The sequence below is a fragment of the Triticum urartu genome, chromosome 5A, assembly GCF_056163025.1.
Source record: "Triticum urartu cultivar PI428250 chromosome 5A, HENAU_Tu73, whole genome shotgun sequence".
Lineage (NCBI taxonomy): Eukaryota > Viridiplantae > Streptophyta > Magnoliopsida > Poales > Poaceae > Triticum > Triticum urartu.
In genome coordinates this window covers 129706620-129724372 of record NC_141877.1, presented here as the reverse complement: position 1 = coordinate 129724372, position 17753 = coordinate 129706620, and the positions used below count along the sequence as shown (strand labels likewise).

At 46.8% G+C, this 17753-nt stretch overlaps 1 protein-coding gene and 2 long non-coding RNA genes across 4 annotated transcripts; all 3 read left to right on the top strand.

Annotated features, from left to right (window-relative positions):
• Positions 1-1643: 1643 nt before the first annotated feature.
• On the top strand, positions 1644-2425 carry LOC147970565 (uncharacterized). Its single transcript, XM_087523489.1, has 2 exons — positions 1644-1809; positions 1887-2425. Exons 1-2 carry the CDS (start codon positions 1644-1646, stop codon positions 2423-2425), a joined length of 705 nt encoding a protein of 234 aa, XP_087379615.1.
• Positions 2426-5649: 3224 nt separating this feature from the next.
• LOC147970564 (uncharacterized) lies at positions 5650-8930 on the top strand. 2 transcript variants are annotated; one of them, XR_015604102.1, is made up of 2 exons: positions 5650-6031; positions 8630-8930. It is a non-coding gene; the product is annotated as an uncharacterized LOC147970564 (long non-coding RNA). The 2 variants fall into 2 exon arrangements; XR_015604103.1 differs by having other exon boundaries at positions 7301-8930.
• A 4735-nt stretch (positions 8931-13665) lies between these two features.
• On the top strand, positions 13666-17131 carry LOC147970563 (uncharacterized). The gene is made up of 2 exons (XR_015604101.1): positions 13666-13991; positions 16661-17131. It is a non-coding gene; the product is annotated as an uncharacterized LOC147970563 (long non-coding RNA).
• Positions 17132-17753: the final 622 nt, after the last annotated feature.

Sequence of the window (17753 nt, the reverse complement as noted above, 5' to 3'; positions counted from 1 at the left end):
TAGACCTCGATGACGACCTTGATGATCCGGACGTAGAGGTAGAACTTGACTCTCTTGGTTCATTTTTCATACACCTCATTGACAATGATTATTATCAGGATGATGCTGAGGGCAGCCAAGCTGACGACGTAGAGGTAATTATCCTTTCCTCCGGTTCAGACCCTCTGCCAACAAAAAAAATCCATCAAGCAGTCCGGAAAGTAAGATTTTCTCACCCCTAGCTCACTTGGACCCAAACTTTCTTTTGAAGAAGCAGCAACATGAAGCTCGCCACACAACCCGTCACAGCGGCCAAGTAGTCACTTCGGCCGGTCTACCGAACACGCCAGTTTGGAAGCGCTGATCTGAGGTCTGAAATACTTCCAATACTTCTTATCCCAGGGCGGGTTATTTCCGTCAGCCTCTTAATCCATCCAATTCAAATTATCAGGGAACGCCTCCTTCATCATCCAGCGAGTCAACGGCCACACAGCTTCCGCCCCTCAAGATCGTCCCTGGGTAAACAACTTAAACTTTCTCTTTTTGACGCTTTATACTTACGTGTTATACTGACCTATATATCTTTCTCTTTCAGAGTCAAGGCCAGACCCAGCAAGAAAGGTCGTGTAGATAAACCGTCTGACGACCATGTGATTGTTGAACCAGAGAAAATTCCAGAACCGGAGGGAGCAAATGTTGACGCCACGCTTGATGATCTGCCACCCCCAGATCATGACTTTACTGAACAAGTAGAAGTTGATACAACAGTTGAGGCTGATAAACCGGTAATCCCGGTCCCAACCAAGGATAAATCGTCAAGCCCAGCTAAGGCTGCTGATGAATCGTCAACTCCGGTAAAGGCTGCTGGTGGGCGGGAAGATGATGTTATAATCACTGGTGTTGGCCACACCACCCCTGGCAATCCTGTTGCATTATCAAAGCATAGTGCCAAGGAGGAAATTTCTGCTATGGGCAAAGGCAAATGGAGCACAAACTTGTCAAGCTACGCCCACCTCAACGCCCAAGAACTTCACTCTGGCTTTTTAAACCGTCTGCACACAAACCGTGACTACGAAGCCGGTTTAGTGAATCTGATGAAGGAGCGTTATGAGGTAACTACATAACCTTTTCTCTCTTATGTCCAATTTCAAGTACCAACTCCAGTAGCCCCCAAGGGCCAATTTATGATGCCAATCCAAATTGGGACTTTGCAACATCCAATTCTGCATGCTTATCTTCCAAGGGCCGGTTTATCGTTTGATGATGATCTGGTACTTTTAACTTTGTAATCTTGAAACTTATGTCAGTGTAGTTCCTAAGGGCCGGCTTATCTTTCCAAGTTGAACTAGGACTTTAATCGATGTTACTTTGAGCAAACATACATTAGCCCCCAAGTGTCAAGAATAATACTTGTATTGTGCTTGAAACTTGTTAAAAAAATTCTGATAATCAAGCAAATAGGCATTAGCCCCCAAGTGCCAAGTGTATAACTTGTTATGTGCTTGGGACTTCCAAAGTTTACTGCCACTTCACAATATATCTTTCTCTTATAGGCTGAGCTGAGCAAAAAGGAAGCCCAAATCGCCGACTTTCAAGAAAATATCAAAACCCAGCAAGCAGAGACCTCCAAAGCCAAAGAAGAATTGACCAGTGCCTTAGCAGCCATGGAGAAGCTAAAGGAAGCTTTGAAGAAGGAACAGACAGACAGGGGCATAGAGAAAACCGCTTTACAAAAGAGAGCCGAAGATGCAGAGGCAGCCCTTAAACCGGTGGTCGAAGAGCTGACCGGTTTAAAGCGGCAGATCAATGCCATGACCTCTGCTGTTTTTGGTAAGTACCTCATGTGAAGCTTTGCAATATACATTATCTCATCGGCTGCCGGTTTACTGATGCTTGCAATGACACAGGAACCCGCATTACCCACTTGGGCTCTGACATGCGGATGAAGCTGAAGGCTGCCTATACCCTTATAGAGCAGTTATATTTCGGAGCTCAACGAGCCATCTGCACTGCTGCGCATAAAAAACCGCCTCCAACTTTGATAAAGGAGACCATTGAAAAACTGTCAATGTTGCCTGCCCGTTTGGATGGATTAAAAAGATCAGGTGCAAGGGCAGGTGCGCTGACTGCACTAATGCGGGCTAAGGCATGGATACCGGATCTTAACTCGTCGGATGTCGCCAGAGGCAATCCTAGCATAAAAGAGGACGACTCAGAGTTTAACAATGATGATCTTCGGAGGCTGACAAAAGAAATGTTCCCCATAGCAAGAAAATTGGCCGCAGAAACAGATCTCTCTTACTATCAGCCGGTTTATGACTCTGATCATAAAAGACTTCCTGCACCAACACATGATGTAGAAGATCTTACGCCGCCAATCCGTAAGCACACCTATGCTCCTGATGTTGACCCCTCAAACCTTATAAGTGATGAAGCTGTGTTCTAAGCCTTAACTGGAATCGATTGGGCAACCATTGACTTCCAGCCACTGGGTAGAGAGGAGGAAGATGCATCGGCGCAGGACGATCCACAACCTTCAACTCATCCCGGTGACGAATCATGATCCGGAGGCCGGTTTAGCCTGCTGCGTACTGCCACACTTTGTCGAAAACAATTATTCTTTCGGGCATGTAAACCGCCTTGTAATAGGCTAGTTGAGAACACTTGGTCTGGTATGCCATCGTGCATACTTATTTTGCCTGATACTGTGAATCCACCATGCTTTAAGAGATAATCCGTAGCGGTGTTATTTAAATTGTTCCTGCATACAAGAAATTTGAAAGTATCCTGGCGGTTTACCGCTGGACGGGTCATGATGCCCAAACATATGGCCTATGGATTGATAACCCAGGCTGTACTTTGAAAGAATAATCAAAGATAAAAAAGGCGATACCTGTGATATCGTATCATACTGTTGGTTGACCAACTTTTGTATATTTAGGGTGGTTACCCCAACCTTGAGTATTGACAACTCCTTCCATGTTGTGCCGGTCTATGATAAAACCGTACCGGGTTATAATAAACACCGGTGTATCCACATATAATACTGGTGACTTGTAGTCAAAACCAGACCAGGTTAATAAGCGTTGGTTAACTTAATCATGTACTGACAACTTTTTTAGTTGAAATCTTAGCCGGGTTAATGAACGGCAGTTTATCAAAACCATTATAAATCTCATCAAAGGAGAAAAAACTTGGCAAATAAAAGCATATGAAAACTTGTAGTCGAGGCTTTTCACGGGCTGCCAAGCCCCAAATTCAAGGCTTTTCATGGGCTGCCAGGTCGCTGAGTTAAACCATTTTACAAAGCCTTTTAAGATGGACCTCAATCTTTAACCAATCGTCGTTTTAACTTTGACAAGTTCAGGGTCTATGAGATTGACTTGTCAAAAGTTCGACGGGTCATACTAGGTTTACCTGGACGGAGTGGCTTACTTAAAAAGGCAGGCTAACCCGGGGTTTTTGGTGTATACACCAGGCTTCCAAGCCATGGCTTGATAGCCTATTACAAGTGTAGATTCTTTGTTCATTGCGAAGAAAAGAATCCCCAAGCAATATTTTGAGGTGTGCTCGGTGGTGCCTATGTTTGAGTTGTTCTTTTATAACACTCTCTTTGGCCCCAGAGTAATTTTCTTTTTGGCTTTGAGCCGATCAAGAGGTGTAGTTATGGTTCAAAAAATGACCCAGCCCCCAAGTGATTTTTCTGGTGGCCTTGCGCCGATCAAGAGGTGTAGCAATGGTTCGGGTACGACCAAGCCCCCGGGTGATTTTTATATAAGGCCGTATAAGCTGAATCAAGGGGTAAACCGGACTCCGCCTCATGAACAGAAGCCCCCATGTCACCACGCATGATATAAGAAAACAACAGATACCCCGCTTTAGCTGAGGCTCCGGTTTATTATATTGATCATAATATATACATTGTCATAACTATGTACATAAGAAGAGCCTGTGGCTCAAGTATAGTAAGGCCGAAGATGAGCTATATTCCACGACCGTTGGGTCTCCTCTTCCGATTTACGTGAATCTTTATGTTCTCGAACATCGATGAGGTAGTATGAGCCGTTGTGCAGATTTTTGCTGACCACAAAAGGTCCTTCCCAAGGTGGGGACAACTTGTGCATATCAGTCTGATCCTGTATGAGCCGGAGCACCAGATCACCTTCTTGAAAAGTTCTGGTCTTAACCCGGTGGCTGTGATAACATCGCAGATCTTGTTGATAAATCATCGAACATGCCACTGCAAGATCACGCTCCTCATCTAACAGGTCCAGTGAGTCCTGACGTGCTTTCTCATTATCAGCTTCAACGTAAGCCGCCACACGGGGCGAGTCATGACGGATGTCACTAGGGAGAACCGCCTCTGCTCCGTAAACCACGAAGAAGGGCGTGTAACCCATAGATTTGTTCGGTGTGATGTTGATGCTCCATAACACGGAAGGTAACTCCTCCACCCAACAGCCCGGTGTCCGCTCTAAAGGAACCATAAGCCGGGGCTTGATGCCTCTCAAAATCTCTTGATTGGCTCTCTCTGCTTGACCATTAGATTGGGGGTGAGCCACTGATGATACGTCAAGCCGGATGTGCTCACATTGACAAAATTCTTCCATAGCACCCTTGGACAGATTAGTACCATTATCAGTTATAATGCTGTGTGGAAAACCAAAACGGAAGATCACCTTTTTGATGAATTGAACCGCCGTGGCCGCATCACACTTACTGGCTGGCTCTGCCTGTACCCACTTGGTAAACTTATCAACCGCCACCAGCAAGTGGGTCTTCTTGTCCTTGGACCTCTTAAAGGGTCCAACCATATCCAGCCCCCAAGTTGCAGACGGCCACGTGATTGGAATCATCCTTAATTCTTGAGCCGGAACATGAGCGTGGCGTGCAAACTTCTGACAACCGTCACACCTCTTTACCAAATCCTCAGTGTCAGCATGAGCCGTCAACCAATAGAAGCCGTGACGAAAAGCCTTAGCCACCAAGGATTTTGAACCGGCGTGGTGACCACAATCTCCTTCGTGGATCTCATGCAAAATCTCACAACCTTCTTGAGGAGACACACAACACTGAAACGCCCCTGTTACGCTGCAATGATGTAACACCCCGGGAATCATGATATAGTAATCCCCCCTAATGGTGGTCATGTCATAATGATTACTATGCAATTTTCCACTTGTCCAAAAATCAAAGTCAATTTCAAACTTAAATTGCAAGTCAAAAATAATATTTCTTTAGACAGCTAAACAAAAATGTTGGTGCTACTCTATAATTCCCCTTGATCAATTCTCATGTTGGAACCAACTCTATTTGCCTGACAAATAAATTCCTAGGAAATTAATAAATGGTCCAACAACAATTATCTTGGCCTTTTCGAAATAAACAAATATATGTACATTTTCCAAATGATGTGAAACCTTGTGTGTGGTCTTGAAATGTTGCACTGGATTTATGTGCCAAGCTTCAACTCAAACAAAAATTGTTTGCTATTTTTAAATAAATGGAAGACATAAGCTAAATCGTTTTGCAGGAGAAGAATAGAAGAAATAGAAACGAAACCTTGTGCATATTGGCCCATCTAGCAATAATGACTGGCCTAACCCAAATCCCATCCCCCCTTCAACCTCCTGTTTACAGGGGGATGGCGTGGCGGCCATCCACCCGGCCATGGCCGCCAATGCCGCTGCTGTCGTTCATCCCGCGGTCGAGGGGATGGATAAGGCTCCCCCTCGGCGCTCTCTCTCTCCCTTGGCAAACCCTAGCATGCCAGAACCCCCTCCCCCTCGCCCCTCTTCCCGATCTGGATGAACCCGAACCACCCGTAGCCATGGCCTCACCGTTCGCGTAGCCACCGGCCACCCCGTGCTGCGCCATCACGTCCAGGACGTCCAGCAACTTCGTCTTCGTCGCCCACGCCACCGAAGGGAAGCCGTGGAGCCGTCCCCATGTCGCGCGCATCTTCTTCCTCCCAGCGGTCGCCGCGCATCGCTACTCGATCCTCCACCACCGCAGCGTCCCCGCCTCCGTCGAGCCCTTTGCTGCACCCCCTGTGAGCTCCTCCTTCGACCTCCCCTTCCTCAACCTTGACCCGTTATCATAGTCGCCCGCACCCGACGAGGCTGCCATAGACGGTGCTCCGATCCCGCACGCCCTCGCCTATTGTCATCGCGCTCAGCCCGCCCCCCGGGCTCTCCTGCCTGCGCCCGCGCCGCACCCATCGTTGCCCGCGTCCCGCATCCACTCGCCGGCCGCGCCCCTGCTTTTGCCACCGCCCAAGCTCCGGCCGTTGGCCGTGATGCGCGCCCACGCCTCGCGCCACGGTGCACCGTACGCACCCCCTGGCTGCGTCCGGCCGCGAGCCGGCCGTCCCCTGGCCGCACCCCGCCGCTCTTGTCGTCGTGGGATGCACCCGCAGCTGCCCTTGCCCATGCGCGAGGGAAACTGCTGCTGCTCGTGGCCGCTGCCAGCTGCCTTGCCGCTGTTGCCGCTGAATACTGCTGCTCCTTTGCTACAGTAAATGTTCAGTTACTGTAGCAAGCAGTAGCTAGCTTTGGTACGTTTACACTGACTAGCCCTCTGTACTGTAGTAAAACAACATCAAAACGACTTCTATTGTGGATAAGAATTATATGGCAGGTAGTACACTTGACAAGCTCCAAGTTACCCCATTGGACCAAATTCAAATAAGGCATGGATTAAATTCCGTGAAAATCACAAAATCCTATATTCGTATATTTTAACTGTTTCTAGAATTAACAAGAAGTGGCACTTTTCAAGAAAATTTTTAATTAAGCAAATGAACTTTCACAGTGATGCAATGGATACCATCTTGTAGATAACATAAAATTGATCAAGATTGATATAAGACACTACTACATAGGATGAGCAGAACACTAGCTATAGCCTTTGGAAAAGAGCTACATGATGTTCAAAACTGAGGGATTCTCATACTTAGCCAAATTTCAGTAAATCTTAAGAATAGCTAAAACTTGGAAATTCATGGGAGAATAACCGTAACTCGGATGAAAATACTTTGTACATAAAAGTTGCTCAGAACGACGAGACGAATCTGAATACATAGTCGGTTCGTCTACCACACACCCCAAGCATAGTGAACATGCAACCTTCCCCCTTCGGTTCGACTGTCCGAAAACGTCAAACGCCAGGAATACTTTCCCAGATGTTTCCCCCCTTCGCCGGTATCGCCTACTACTGCGTTTGGTCACCTCGAGCACTGCGTATCGCCATGTTATGCTTTGAGTTGCTTTGATTGCACTATTATTTATTGTGTTCCCCCTCCATTACTTGTTTCCGGTAGACCTTGAGACGATGTCGATACCCCTGTGATCGACTACATGGACGACGAACCCTTCTTGCCAGAGCAACCAGGCAAGCCCCCCCTTGATCACCAGATATCGCCTACTCTTCTCTATACTTCTTGCATTAGAGTAGTGTAGCATGTTACTGCTTTCCGTTAATCCTATCCTGATGCATAGCCTGTCATTGTTGCTACTACTATTGATACCTTACCTGCAATCCTACATGCTTAGTATAGGTTGCTAGTAATTCATCAGTGGCGCTACATTCTAGTCCGTCTGCCATGCTATACTATCGGGCCGTGATCACTCGGGAGGTGATCACGGATATATACTATATACTTTATACATGATACATGTGATGACTAAAAGACGGGTCGGCTCGTAGGAGTACCCGCGAGTGGATCTTTGTGGCGAAGCGACAGGGCAGGTTGAGACCACCTAGGAGAGAGGTGGGCCTGGCCCTGGTCGGCGTTCGCGGTTATTTCAAGATAACACGTTTAACGAGATCTTGGTATTTGATCTGAGTCTGGCCACTGTCCTATACGCACTAACCATCTACGCGGGGACAGTTATGGGCACTCGACGTCGTGGTATCAGCCGAAGCCATCATGACGTCAGCGACTGAGTGGCGCGCGCCAGATTGGACTGGAACGCCTGCTAGGCTAGGTCTGCTTCCGGCCGCCCTCGCAACATGCAGGTGTGCAATGGGCGATGGGGCCAGACCCCTGCGCCATAGGATTTAGACCGGCGTGCTGACCTCTCTGTTGTGCCTAGGTAGGGCTGCGACGTGTTGATCTTCTGAGGCCGGGCATGACCCAGGAAAGCGTGTCCGGCCAAATGGGATCGAGCGTGTTGGGTTATGTGGTGCACCCCTGCAGGGAAGTTAATCTATTCGAATAGCCGTGATCTTCGGTAACAGGACGACTTGGAGTTGTACCTTGACCTTATGACAACTAGAACCGGATACTTAATATAACACACCCTTCCAAGTGCCAGATACAACCGGTGATCGCTCTCTCACAGGGCGACGAGGGGAGGATCATTGGTTAGGTTTATGCTATGCGATGCTACTTGGTGAGCTTACCATCTACTCTCTTCTCCATGCTGCAAGATGGAGGTGGCCAGAAGCGTAGTCCTCGACAGGATTAGCTATTCCCCTCTTATTCCGGCTTTCTGCAGTTCAGTCCACATATGATACCCTTATTTCATTTGATACCAATGCATACATATGTAGTGTAGCTCCTTGCTTGCGAGTACTTTGGATGAGTACTCACGGTTGCTTTGCTCCCCCTTTTTTCCCCCTTCCTATACTCGATTGCTGCGACCAGATGATGGAGCCCAGGAGCCAGACGCCACTGTCGATGACGATTACTACTACTCGGGAGGTGCCTACTACTACGTGCAGCCCGCTGACGACGACCAGGAGTAGTTTAGGAGGATCCCAGTCAGGAGGCCTGCGCCTCTTTCGATCTGTATCCCAGTTTGTGCTAGCCTTCTTAAGGCAAACTTGTTTAACTTATGTCTGTACTCAGATATTGTTGCTTCCGCTGACTCGTCTATGATCGAGCTCTTGTATTCAAGCCCTCGAGGCCCCTGGCTTGTAATATGATGCTTGTATGACTTATTTTATTTGTACAGTTGTGTTGTGATATCTTCCCGTGAGTCCCTGATCTTGATTGTACACGTTTGCGTGTATGATTAGAGTATGATTGAATCGGGGGCGTCACAAGTTGGTATCAGAGCCGACTGCCTGTAGGAATCCCCCTTCCACACTCCTTGGCCAAAGTCGTGTCTAGACATTACAAAACTTTTACTAACATGGCTGTGTGCCTTACAGGCTCACGTCGCCATTTGGGTGGTATTAGGATCTTTTACTCCTCGATCCTTACTCCGGGACTCTGAACTCTCTTCTACTGGGGTTAAATGATTTTTTATTAAATCTAACTTTAGGTTCTTGAAAATACTTCTCCCAGAGAGCCCCTTCACTCCAGATGATCGCCTGCTACACCTGAAAATTTTGAAGATACTCTCCGGTGTTTTCTCGAGACCCTTGTGCCCTTCGCTGTTGCAATCCCATACCACCGGTAAATCCCTATGGGAAGCTACATACACTTGTCGGTCATAACTTCATCTCCAATTTGGTCTTGTTATTACAAGATACCTAAAACACTTCGGATATTCCGAGAATCCCTTGTGTCTACTGCCCTGCAGTTCTTTGCCGCCTGAATGCCCCTATGGATAATTCCTCGCACTTACCGAGTATCCGCTCATCCCCAGTTGATTCATGTATTTCATAAAAGTCTTTGAAATACCATTCGATCTTCTGAAAATCCTGAGCAGCCTATTGATCTTGAAATTCTTGCTTGCTTGCATTATGGTTAATCCCATAAGTCTCGTAATCTTGTTGACATCCCTTGTCTTTATGATCTTAAGTCCGTTGATTAAATATGTTGAGGACATTCCTCAGTCGAATCCTAGAATTCATCCTTTTAGCTCAGACGTCATTTTAAACATGAGCTGGATCTCAACCAATCAAATTGTCATCGATTGTACCCCTAAGGCTATTCAACTTACCCATCCCTAATCAGAGCATTGCTTCTGATCCCTTGTCTTGGAATTCATAATTCCTTTGCATTTGAGCTTTGAGTTAGTCAATTGTTTCTATAATTCGATGCACTTGCATTCATTCTTCGTTTGATAGAGTACCAAAACTCACATCAGCTCCGTTGTAGACCACCAGACCTCTTGTTGGATTATTATCCGACAGTGTCCTTCATATTCAATAACCTTGTGAGCCTTTCCATGGGTATATAATGCCTTTGGTAAATTGTATCCTCTGCTTTGTTAAGCATGCTCTACTTTCGAGCTTGTATTATTTACTCATGAACTTTGTGGTATATGTTTCTAAGATGCCCCGATGAGTTGAACCAACGCCTTCCCTAATCTGTGTGAACCCGAAAGATTTCACGGGTCATACTTATCTGGTATTGCACCAAGTAAAACTTTCAACAACTAATGTCATTTTCAAAAAAATGAGAGGTGAATGGAAGGTTATACATTGAAGAAGTGGGAGTCGACCTTGAACTTTGTGTTCATGCCCATGGACACGATGTATATCCTATCATGGAAGCTTCTTGTAGTAATAACTATTCCCTTATATAATATCATTTGGTATCGGTGAATTGACCCTTTGCAATCGTGGTTCCGACCATATTTTCTCCTTGATTCCATATTCGGGGACAAGTTAAAGCACTTGTCTTTTGCAGATCAATACACCTCTACAACCTCTATTATGATCTACCTCCGAGTATTACCCTCTGGTATCTTGATAATATCATCGAACCATGTTGCTTATTATGAGCCTTCATCGAGTATTATTCCTCACTGATTCCAATGTTTCCTGGTTCCGAGTTGTTAGTCACTCGAGGACATCGATAACTGAATCGTGTCCGCATTGCGATTCAACAACTCTTAGTAATCTTCAATGCTTACAGTTTGTACTCGATAGTGTCATTCCCAGCTGATTGACTACATCATCGTCGTCAGGCTGACTGCTTGACCATTCTACCTATGTCCTTCATCCTCGGGACACAATCCCGACAGTGCTCTAAGCTTACATCGAACCTTCACCATCATATTGTTTGTCTTGAGAGACAACTCTGAATTCTGAGATGGCATCTTATCTATGGTTATAATAACCTTTTGCTTCACCATTCCCTTGGCTTAATGTCATCGCCGAGTGATTGCATCCTCATGAAGCCTCTCGACAAGATTTGTCATGATCATCATCAACATTTTGACCCCTTCCAAGATATTAATTGAATTCATGATGAGAAGTACCCTCCTTGCCCTTGATGATTTGTGTTATCATCGACCACTTTATTGCCTTCCGTTCAACACAAACTTGTTCGTGTCTCTAGCACCCTATTGCTTTTAAGTTAATGGTTGATATTTCATTCTTAGACTATTGGTTGTTGAATCACCTTTCTAACATTGATCATGCTACCTAAGACCATATTTTGGGTGCACTTTTCAACCAATTCTTAATTCTGTATGTTTTCCTCGAGCATACATCCTTATATCATTTGATCCGACAAATGTTGACTCCTTGTTCACATAAGTGTGGAAATCCATGTTTTGAAAATCTCAATGAATTGTTGCCGAGTTCATCAGCCACCTCTTCATCCTCCCCTTGGTTTTAATGATGAACTCTTGTTTTGGAACTCGCTTCCATAGTACATTTCCCAAGAATCTTACATTGTCGTCTCGTCAATTGTGTTGCACCTTTTCTTCTCAGGCATCCTGAGTCCGAGGCATCCTGGCACCAATCAGATCTGAATCTCGGTCAGATATGATGGTTGGAACATATTTCCAAGAGTTATTACATTGGTAAGGTGGGGTCATGCCTATCACACCTGGCCGGAGGACTTGTTGTTATAGATTCCTTTTCAGCAAGGTTATCCCTTCTTCCATGAGGGAATTGTAAGACCTATTCTTCAAGTTATTCCTGATGGATCCTTTGTGTCTCCAGAGTCTGATCTTCACCCGTTGACCATGTCAATGCTATCTCGAAGCATGTCTATGGTATTCCGATTTTCAACAAGAACATTGAAGCTAATGCTAAATGTTTCCTGCTCAATTATCCAAACACCGTTGTATGGGTAATATCATGAGCTTCCTCCCCCTTACTTAAGTGGTTTTCTATCTTCTATCCGCTCTTGGATATCATACTCTGCTTGTTCTTGAGAAGGATATACCCCTGAAATATGTGTTTAAACACATTTTCCTTCCCATTGATCTGTTTAATCTAATAATCACATTTTCCTTTCCATTGTTCTGTTTAACCTTCTTGCGGTTTAAATAATCTAAGCAGTAATATGTCACTGCTTTTATAAGCACCTTAGTGTACAACTCTGTTAGTAAGACCCTGTTACTATTGTTGTTGACATTCTGGTAACCACCGATGGACGAGAACTTTGCCTATTGGTCCACCTCGTTCAACGAGCAGGAAGATAGTTCTCTTCGCCCCTCGCCCTTGGTACCGACGTTGTTGCCGACATAATTGCAGGCTACCCTTTTGACATTCCTTGCTGTCATGACCGAGCAAGATGTCACTGCTCCTTCTACTTTTAACCCACATGGTGGGCCCATAACCCACAGTTCCACAGGATCGAAACCTGACTCTCCTGTACATCCCTGTTTCGAAGTTATCCCTTGCGCTTCATTTCGTATGTAATTTACGGGCCACATTCCTAGTGATCTATTCTGGTAACAGGCACAATACTTAATCTCGTTGCTCTGGACCCCTATCGCACTTTGTTTCACACATCGAACGATTGCATATCCGTTTGAAACTTCTCATGGTACCTTCTTACTTTGCTCTCGATACTTTCTTAAGTTTCAATTCAAGAGTTACTTTCCGCCACCTTCCCTGATGTTATCGACCAGATAGTCAACCTTTGCAGAGGTTCATTCCCTCGGAATACCCACCCTTTATTCTTTCGTAAGTACGTAGGAGTTTCCGAAGAAAGGATGCCGACTTTTTCATGATTACATGAAGCAAAGAAATGAAGACATCAACGCAATGGATCGAACTCTCCAAGAAGAGCAACAAATACCAAGAAGACTCGTTAGAATTTCGTAACCAGAACTTTCCCCCTTACACCACCTCTTAAATCTCGGGACGAGATTTCTTGTGGTGGAGGAGATTTGTAACACCCCGGGAATCATGATATAGTAATCCCCCCTAATGGTGGTCATGTCATAATGATTACTATGCAATTTTCCACTTGTCCAAAAATCAAAGTCAATTTCAAATTTAAATTGCAAGTCAAAAAAAATATTTCTTTAGACAGCTAAACAAAAATGTTGGTGCTACTCTATAATTCCCCTTGATCAATTCTCATGTTGGAACCAACTCTATTTGCCTGACAAATAAATTCCTAGGAAATTAATAAATGGTCCAACAACAATTATCTTGGCCTTTTCGAAATAAACAAATATATGTACATTTTCCAAATGATGTGAAACCTTGTGTGTGGTCTTGAAATGTTGCACTGGATTTATGTGCCAAGCTTCAACTCAAACAAAAATTGTTTGCTATTTTTAAATAAATGGAAGACATAAGCTAAATCGTTTTGCAGGAGAAGAATAGAAGAAATATAAACGAAACCTTGTGCATATTGGCCATCTAGCAATAATGACCGGCCTAACCCAAATCCCATCCCCCCCTTCAACCTCCTGTTTACAGGAGGATGGCGTGGCGGCCATCCACCCGGCCATGGCCGCCAATGCCGCTGCTGTCGTTCATCCCGCGGTCGAGGGGATGGATAAGGCCCCCCCTTGGCGCGCGCTCTCTCTCTCTCTCTCTCTCTCTCTCTCTCTTTCCCTTGGCAAACCCTAGCACGCCAGAACCCCCTCCCCCTCGCCCCTCTTCCCGATCTGGACGAACCCGAACCACCCGTAGCCATGGCCTCACCGTCCGCGTAGCCACCGGCCACCCCATGCTGCGCCATCACGTCCAGGACGTCCAGCAACTTCGTCTCCGTCGCCCACGCCACCGAAGGGAAGCCGTGGAGCCGTCCCCATGTCGCGCGCATCTTCTTCCTCCCCGCGGTCACCACGCATCGCTGCTCGATCCTCCACCACCGCAGCGTCCCCGCCTCTGTCGAGCCCTTCGTTGCACCCCCTGTGAGCTCCTCCTTCGACCTCCCCTTCCTCAACCTTGACCCGTTATCATAGTTGCCCGCACCCGACGAGGCTGCCATAGACGGTGCTCCGATCCCGCACGCCCTCGCCTATTGTCATCGCGCTCAGCCCGCCCCCCGGGCTCTCCTGCCTGCGCCCGCGCCGCACCCATCGTTGCCCGCGTCCCGCATCCACTCGCCGGCCGCGCCCCTGCTTTTGCCGCCGCCCAAGCTCCGGCCTTTAGCCGTGATGCGCGCTCGCGCCTCGCGCCACGGTGCACCGTACGCACCCCCTGGCTGCGTCCTGCCGTGAGCCGGCCGTCCCCTGGCCGCACACCACCGCTCTCGTCGTCGTGGGATGCACCCGCAGCTGCCCTTGCCCGTGCGCGGGGGAAACTGCTGCTGCTCGTGGCCGCTGCCAGCTGCCTTGCCGCTGTTGCCGCTGAATACTGCTGCTCCTTTGCTACAGTAAATGTTCAGTTACTGTAGCAAGTAGTAGCTAGCTTTGGTACGTTTACACTGACTAGCCCTCTGTACTATAGTAAAACAACATCAAAACGACTTCTATTGTGGATAAGAATTATATGGCAGGTAGTACACTTGACAAGCTCCAAGTTACCCCATTGGACCAAATTCAAATAAGGCATGGATTAAATCCCGTGAAAATCACAAAATCCTATGTTCGTATATTTTAACTGTTTCTGGAATTAACAAGAAGTGGAACTTTTCAAGCAAATTTTTAATTAAGCAAATGAACTCTAACAGTGATGCAATGGATACCATCTTGTAGATAACATAAAATTGATCAAGATTGATATAAGACCTACATAGGATGAGCAGAACACTAGCTATAGCCTTTGGAAAATAGCTACATGATGTTCAAAACGGAGGGATTCTCATACTTAGCCAAATTTCAGTAAATCTTGAGAATAGCTAATACTTGGAAATTCATGGGAGAATAACCGTAACTCGGATGAAAATACCTTGTACATAAAAGTTGCTCAGAACGACGAGACGAATCTGAATACGTAGTCGGTTCGTCTACCACACCCCCCAAGCATAGTGAACATGCAACCTTCCCCCTCCGGTTCGACTGTCCGAAAACGTCAAACACCGGGAATACTTTCCCAGATGTCCCCCCCTTCGCCGGTATCGCCTACTACCGTGTTAGGTCACCTCTAGCACCGCGTATCGCCATGTTATGCTTTGAGTTGCTTTGATTGCACTATTATTTATTGTGTTCCCCCTCCATTACTTGTTTCCGGTAGACCTTGATATGATGTCGATACCCCTGTGATCGACTACATCGACGACGAACCCTTCTTGCCAGAGCAACCAGGCAAGCCCCCCTCCCCCTTGATCACCAGATATCGCCTACTCTTCTCTATACTGCTTGCATTAGAGTAGTGTAGCATGTTACTGCTTTCCGTTAATCCTATCCTGATGCATAGCCTGTCATTGTTGATGCATTAGAGTAGTGTAGCATGTTACTGCTTTCCGTTAATCCTATCCTGATGCATAGCCTGTCATTGTTGATACTACTGTTGATACCTTACCTGCAATCCTACATGCTTAGTATAGGTTGCTAGTAATTCATCAGTGGTCCTACATTCTAGTCCGTCTGCCATGCTATACTATCGGGCCGTGATCACTCGGGAGGTGATCACGGGTGTATACTATATACTTTATACATGATACATGTGATGACTAAAAGACGGGTCGGCTCGTAGGAGTACCCACGAGTGGATCTTTGTGGCGAAGCGACAGGGCAGGTTGAGACAACCTAGGAGAGAGGTGGGCCTGGCCCTGGTCGGCGTTCGCGGTTATTTCAAGATAACACGTTTAACGAGATCTTGGTATTTGATCTGAGTCTGGCCACTGTCCTATACGCACTAACCATCTACGCGGGGACAGTTATGGGCACTCGACGTCGTGGTATCAGCCGAAGCCATCATGACGTCAGCGACTGAGTGGCGCGCGCCAGATTGGACTGGAACGCCTGCTAGGCTAGGTCTGCTTCCGGCCGCCCTCGCAACATGCAGGTGTGCAATGGGCGATGGGGCCAGACCCCTGCGCCATAGGATTTAGACCGGCGTGCTGACCTCTCTGTTGTGCCTAGGTAGGGCTGCGACGTGTTGATCTTCTGAGGCCGGGCATGACCCAGGAAAGCGTGTCCGGCCAAATGGGATCGAGCGTGTTGGGTTATGTGGTGCACCCCTGCAGGGAAGTTAATCTATTCGAATAGCCGTGATCTTCGGTAACAGGACGACTTGGAGTTGTACCTTGACCTTATGACAACTAGAACCGGATACTTAATATAACACACCCTTCCAAGTGCCAGATACAACCGGTGATCGCTCTCTCACAGGGCGACGAGGGGAGGATCATTGGTTAGGTTTATGCTATGCGATGCTACTTGGTGAGCTTACCATCTACTCTCTTCTCCATGCTGCAAGATGGAGGTGGCCAGAAGCGTAGTCCTCGACAGGATTAGCTATTCCCCTCTTATTCCGGCTTTCTGCAGTTCAGTCCACATATGATACCCTTATTTCATTTGATACCAATGCATACATATGTAGTGTAGCTCCTTGCTTGCGAGTACTTTGGATGAGTACTCACGGTTGCTTTGCTCCCCCTTTTTCCCCCCTTCCTATACTCGATTGCTGCGACCAGATGATGGAGCCCAGGAGCCAGACGCCACTGTCGATGACGATTACTACTACTCGGGAGGTGCCTACTACTACGTGCAGCCCGCTGACGACGACCAGGAGTAGTTTAGGAGGATCCCAGTCAGGAGGCCTGCGCCTCTTTCGATCTGTATCCCAGTTTGTGCTAGCCTTCTTAAGGCAAACTTGTTTAACTTATGTCTGTACTCAGATGTTGTTGCTTTCGCTGACTCGTCTATGATCGAGCTCTTGTATTCAAGCCCTCGAGGCCCCTGGCTTGTAATGTGATGCTTGTATGACTTATTTTATTTGTAGAGTCGTGTTGTGATATCTTCCCGTGAGTCCCTGATCTTGATCGTACACGTTTGCGTGTATGATTAGTGTACGATTGAATCGGGGGCGTCACAAATGATGTAGCTCCCCATTGATAATGGTCATTGACTTGGATCACCGGATTATCTGCCGGGCCAAAGTTTCATCGTCTGGTAGCTCGCCCCGGTTCATGTATGCCAGGTATGGGACTGTCCAATCCGGGATAACGTGAAGAGCCGCCACCAATTGTGCCTCCGAGTCAGGAACAACCAAATCCTCCTCAGTAGGTATTTTGACGGACGGATTATGTAGCACGTCCAGGAAAACATTGGGTGGCAGCGGTTTACGATGAGAGCCTAAGCGACTTAAAGCGTCCGCCGCTTCATTTTTTCGCCGGTCTATATGGTCCACCTAATAACCCTTGAAATGACCAGCTACTATGTCCATCTCTCGTCGATACGCCACCATGAGTGGATCCTTGGAATCCAAAGTGCCAGACACTTGTTGAGCCACCGGGTCCGAGTCACCGAAACACTTGACCTGGCTTAAATTCATCTCTTTAGCCATCCGAAGACCATGAAGCAAGGCCTCATATTTAGCTGCATTGTTAGTGCATGGGAACATTAAACAAAGAACATAACAAAACTTATCACCTCATGGGGAAGTTAAGATGACTCCAGCCCCCGAGCCTTCCAATTGTCTGGACCCATCAAAATGAATAGTCCAATAAGTGTTATCTGGCTTTTCCTTCGGTGCCTGCAACTCTATCCAATCATTGAAGAAGTCCA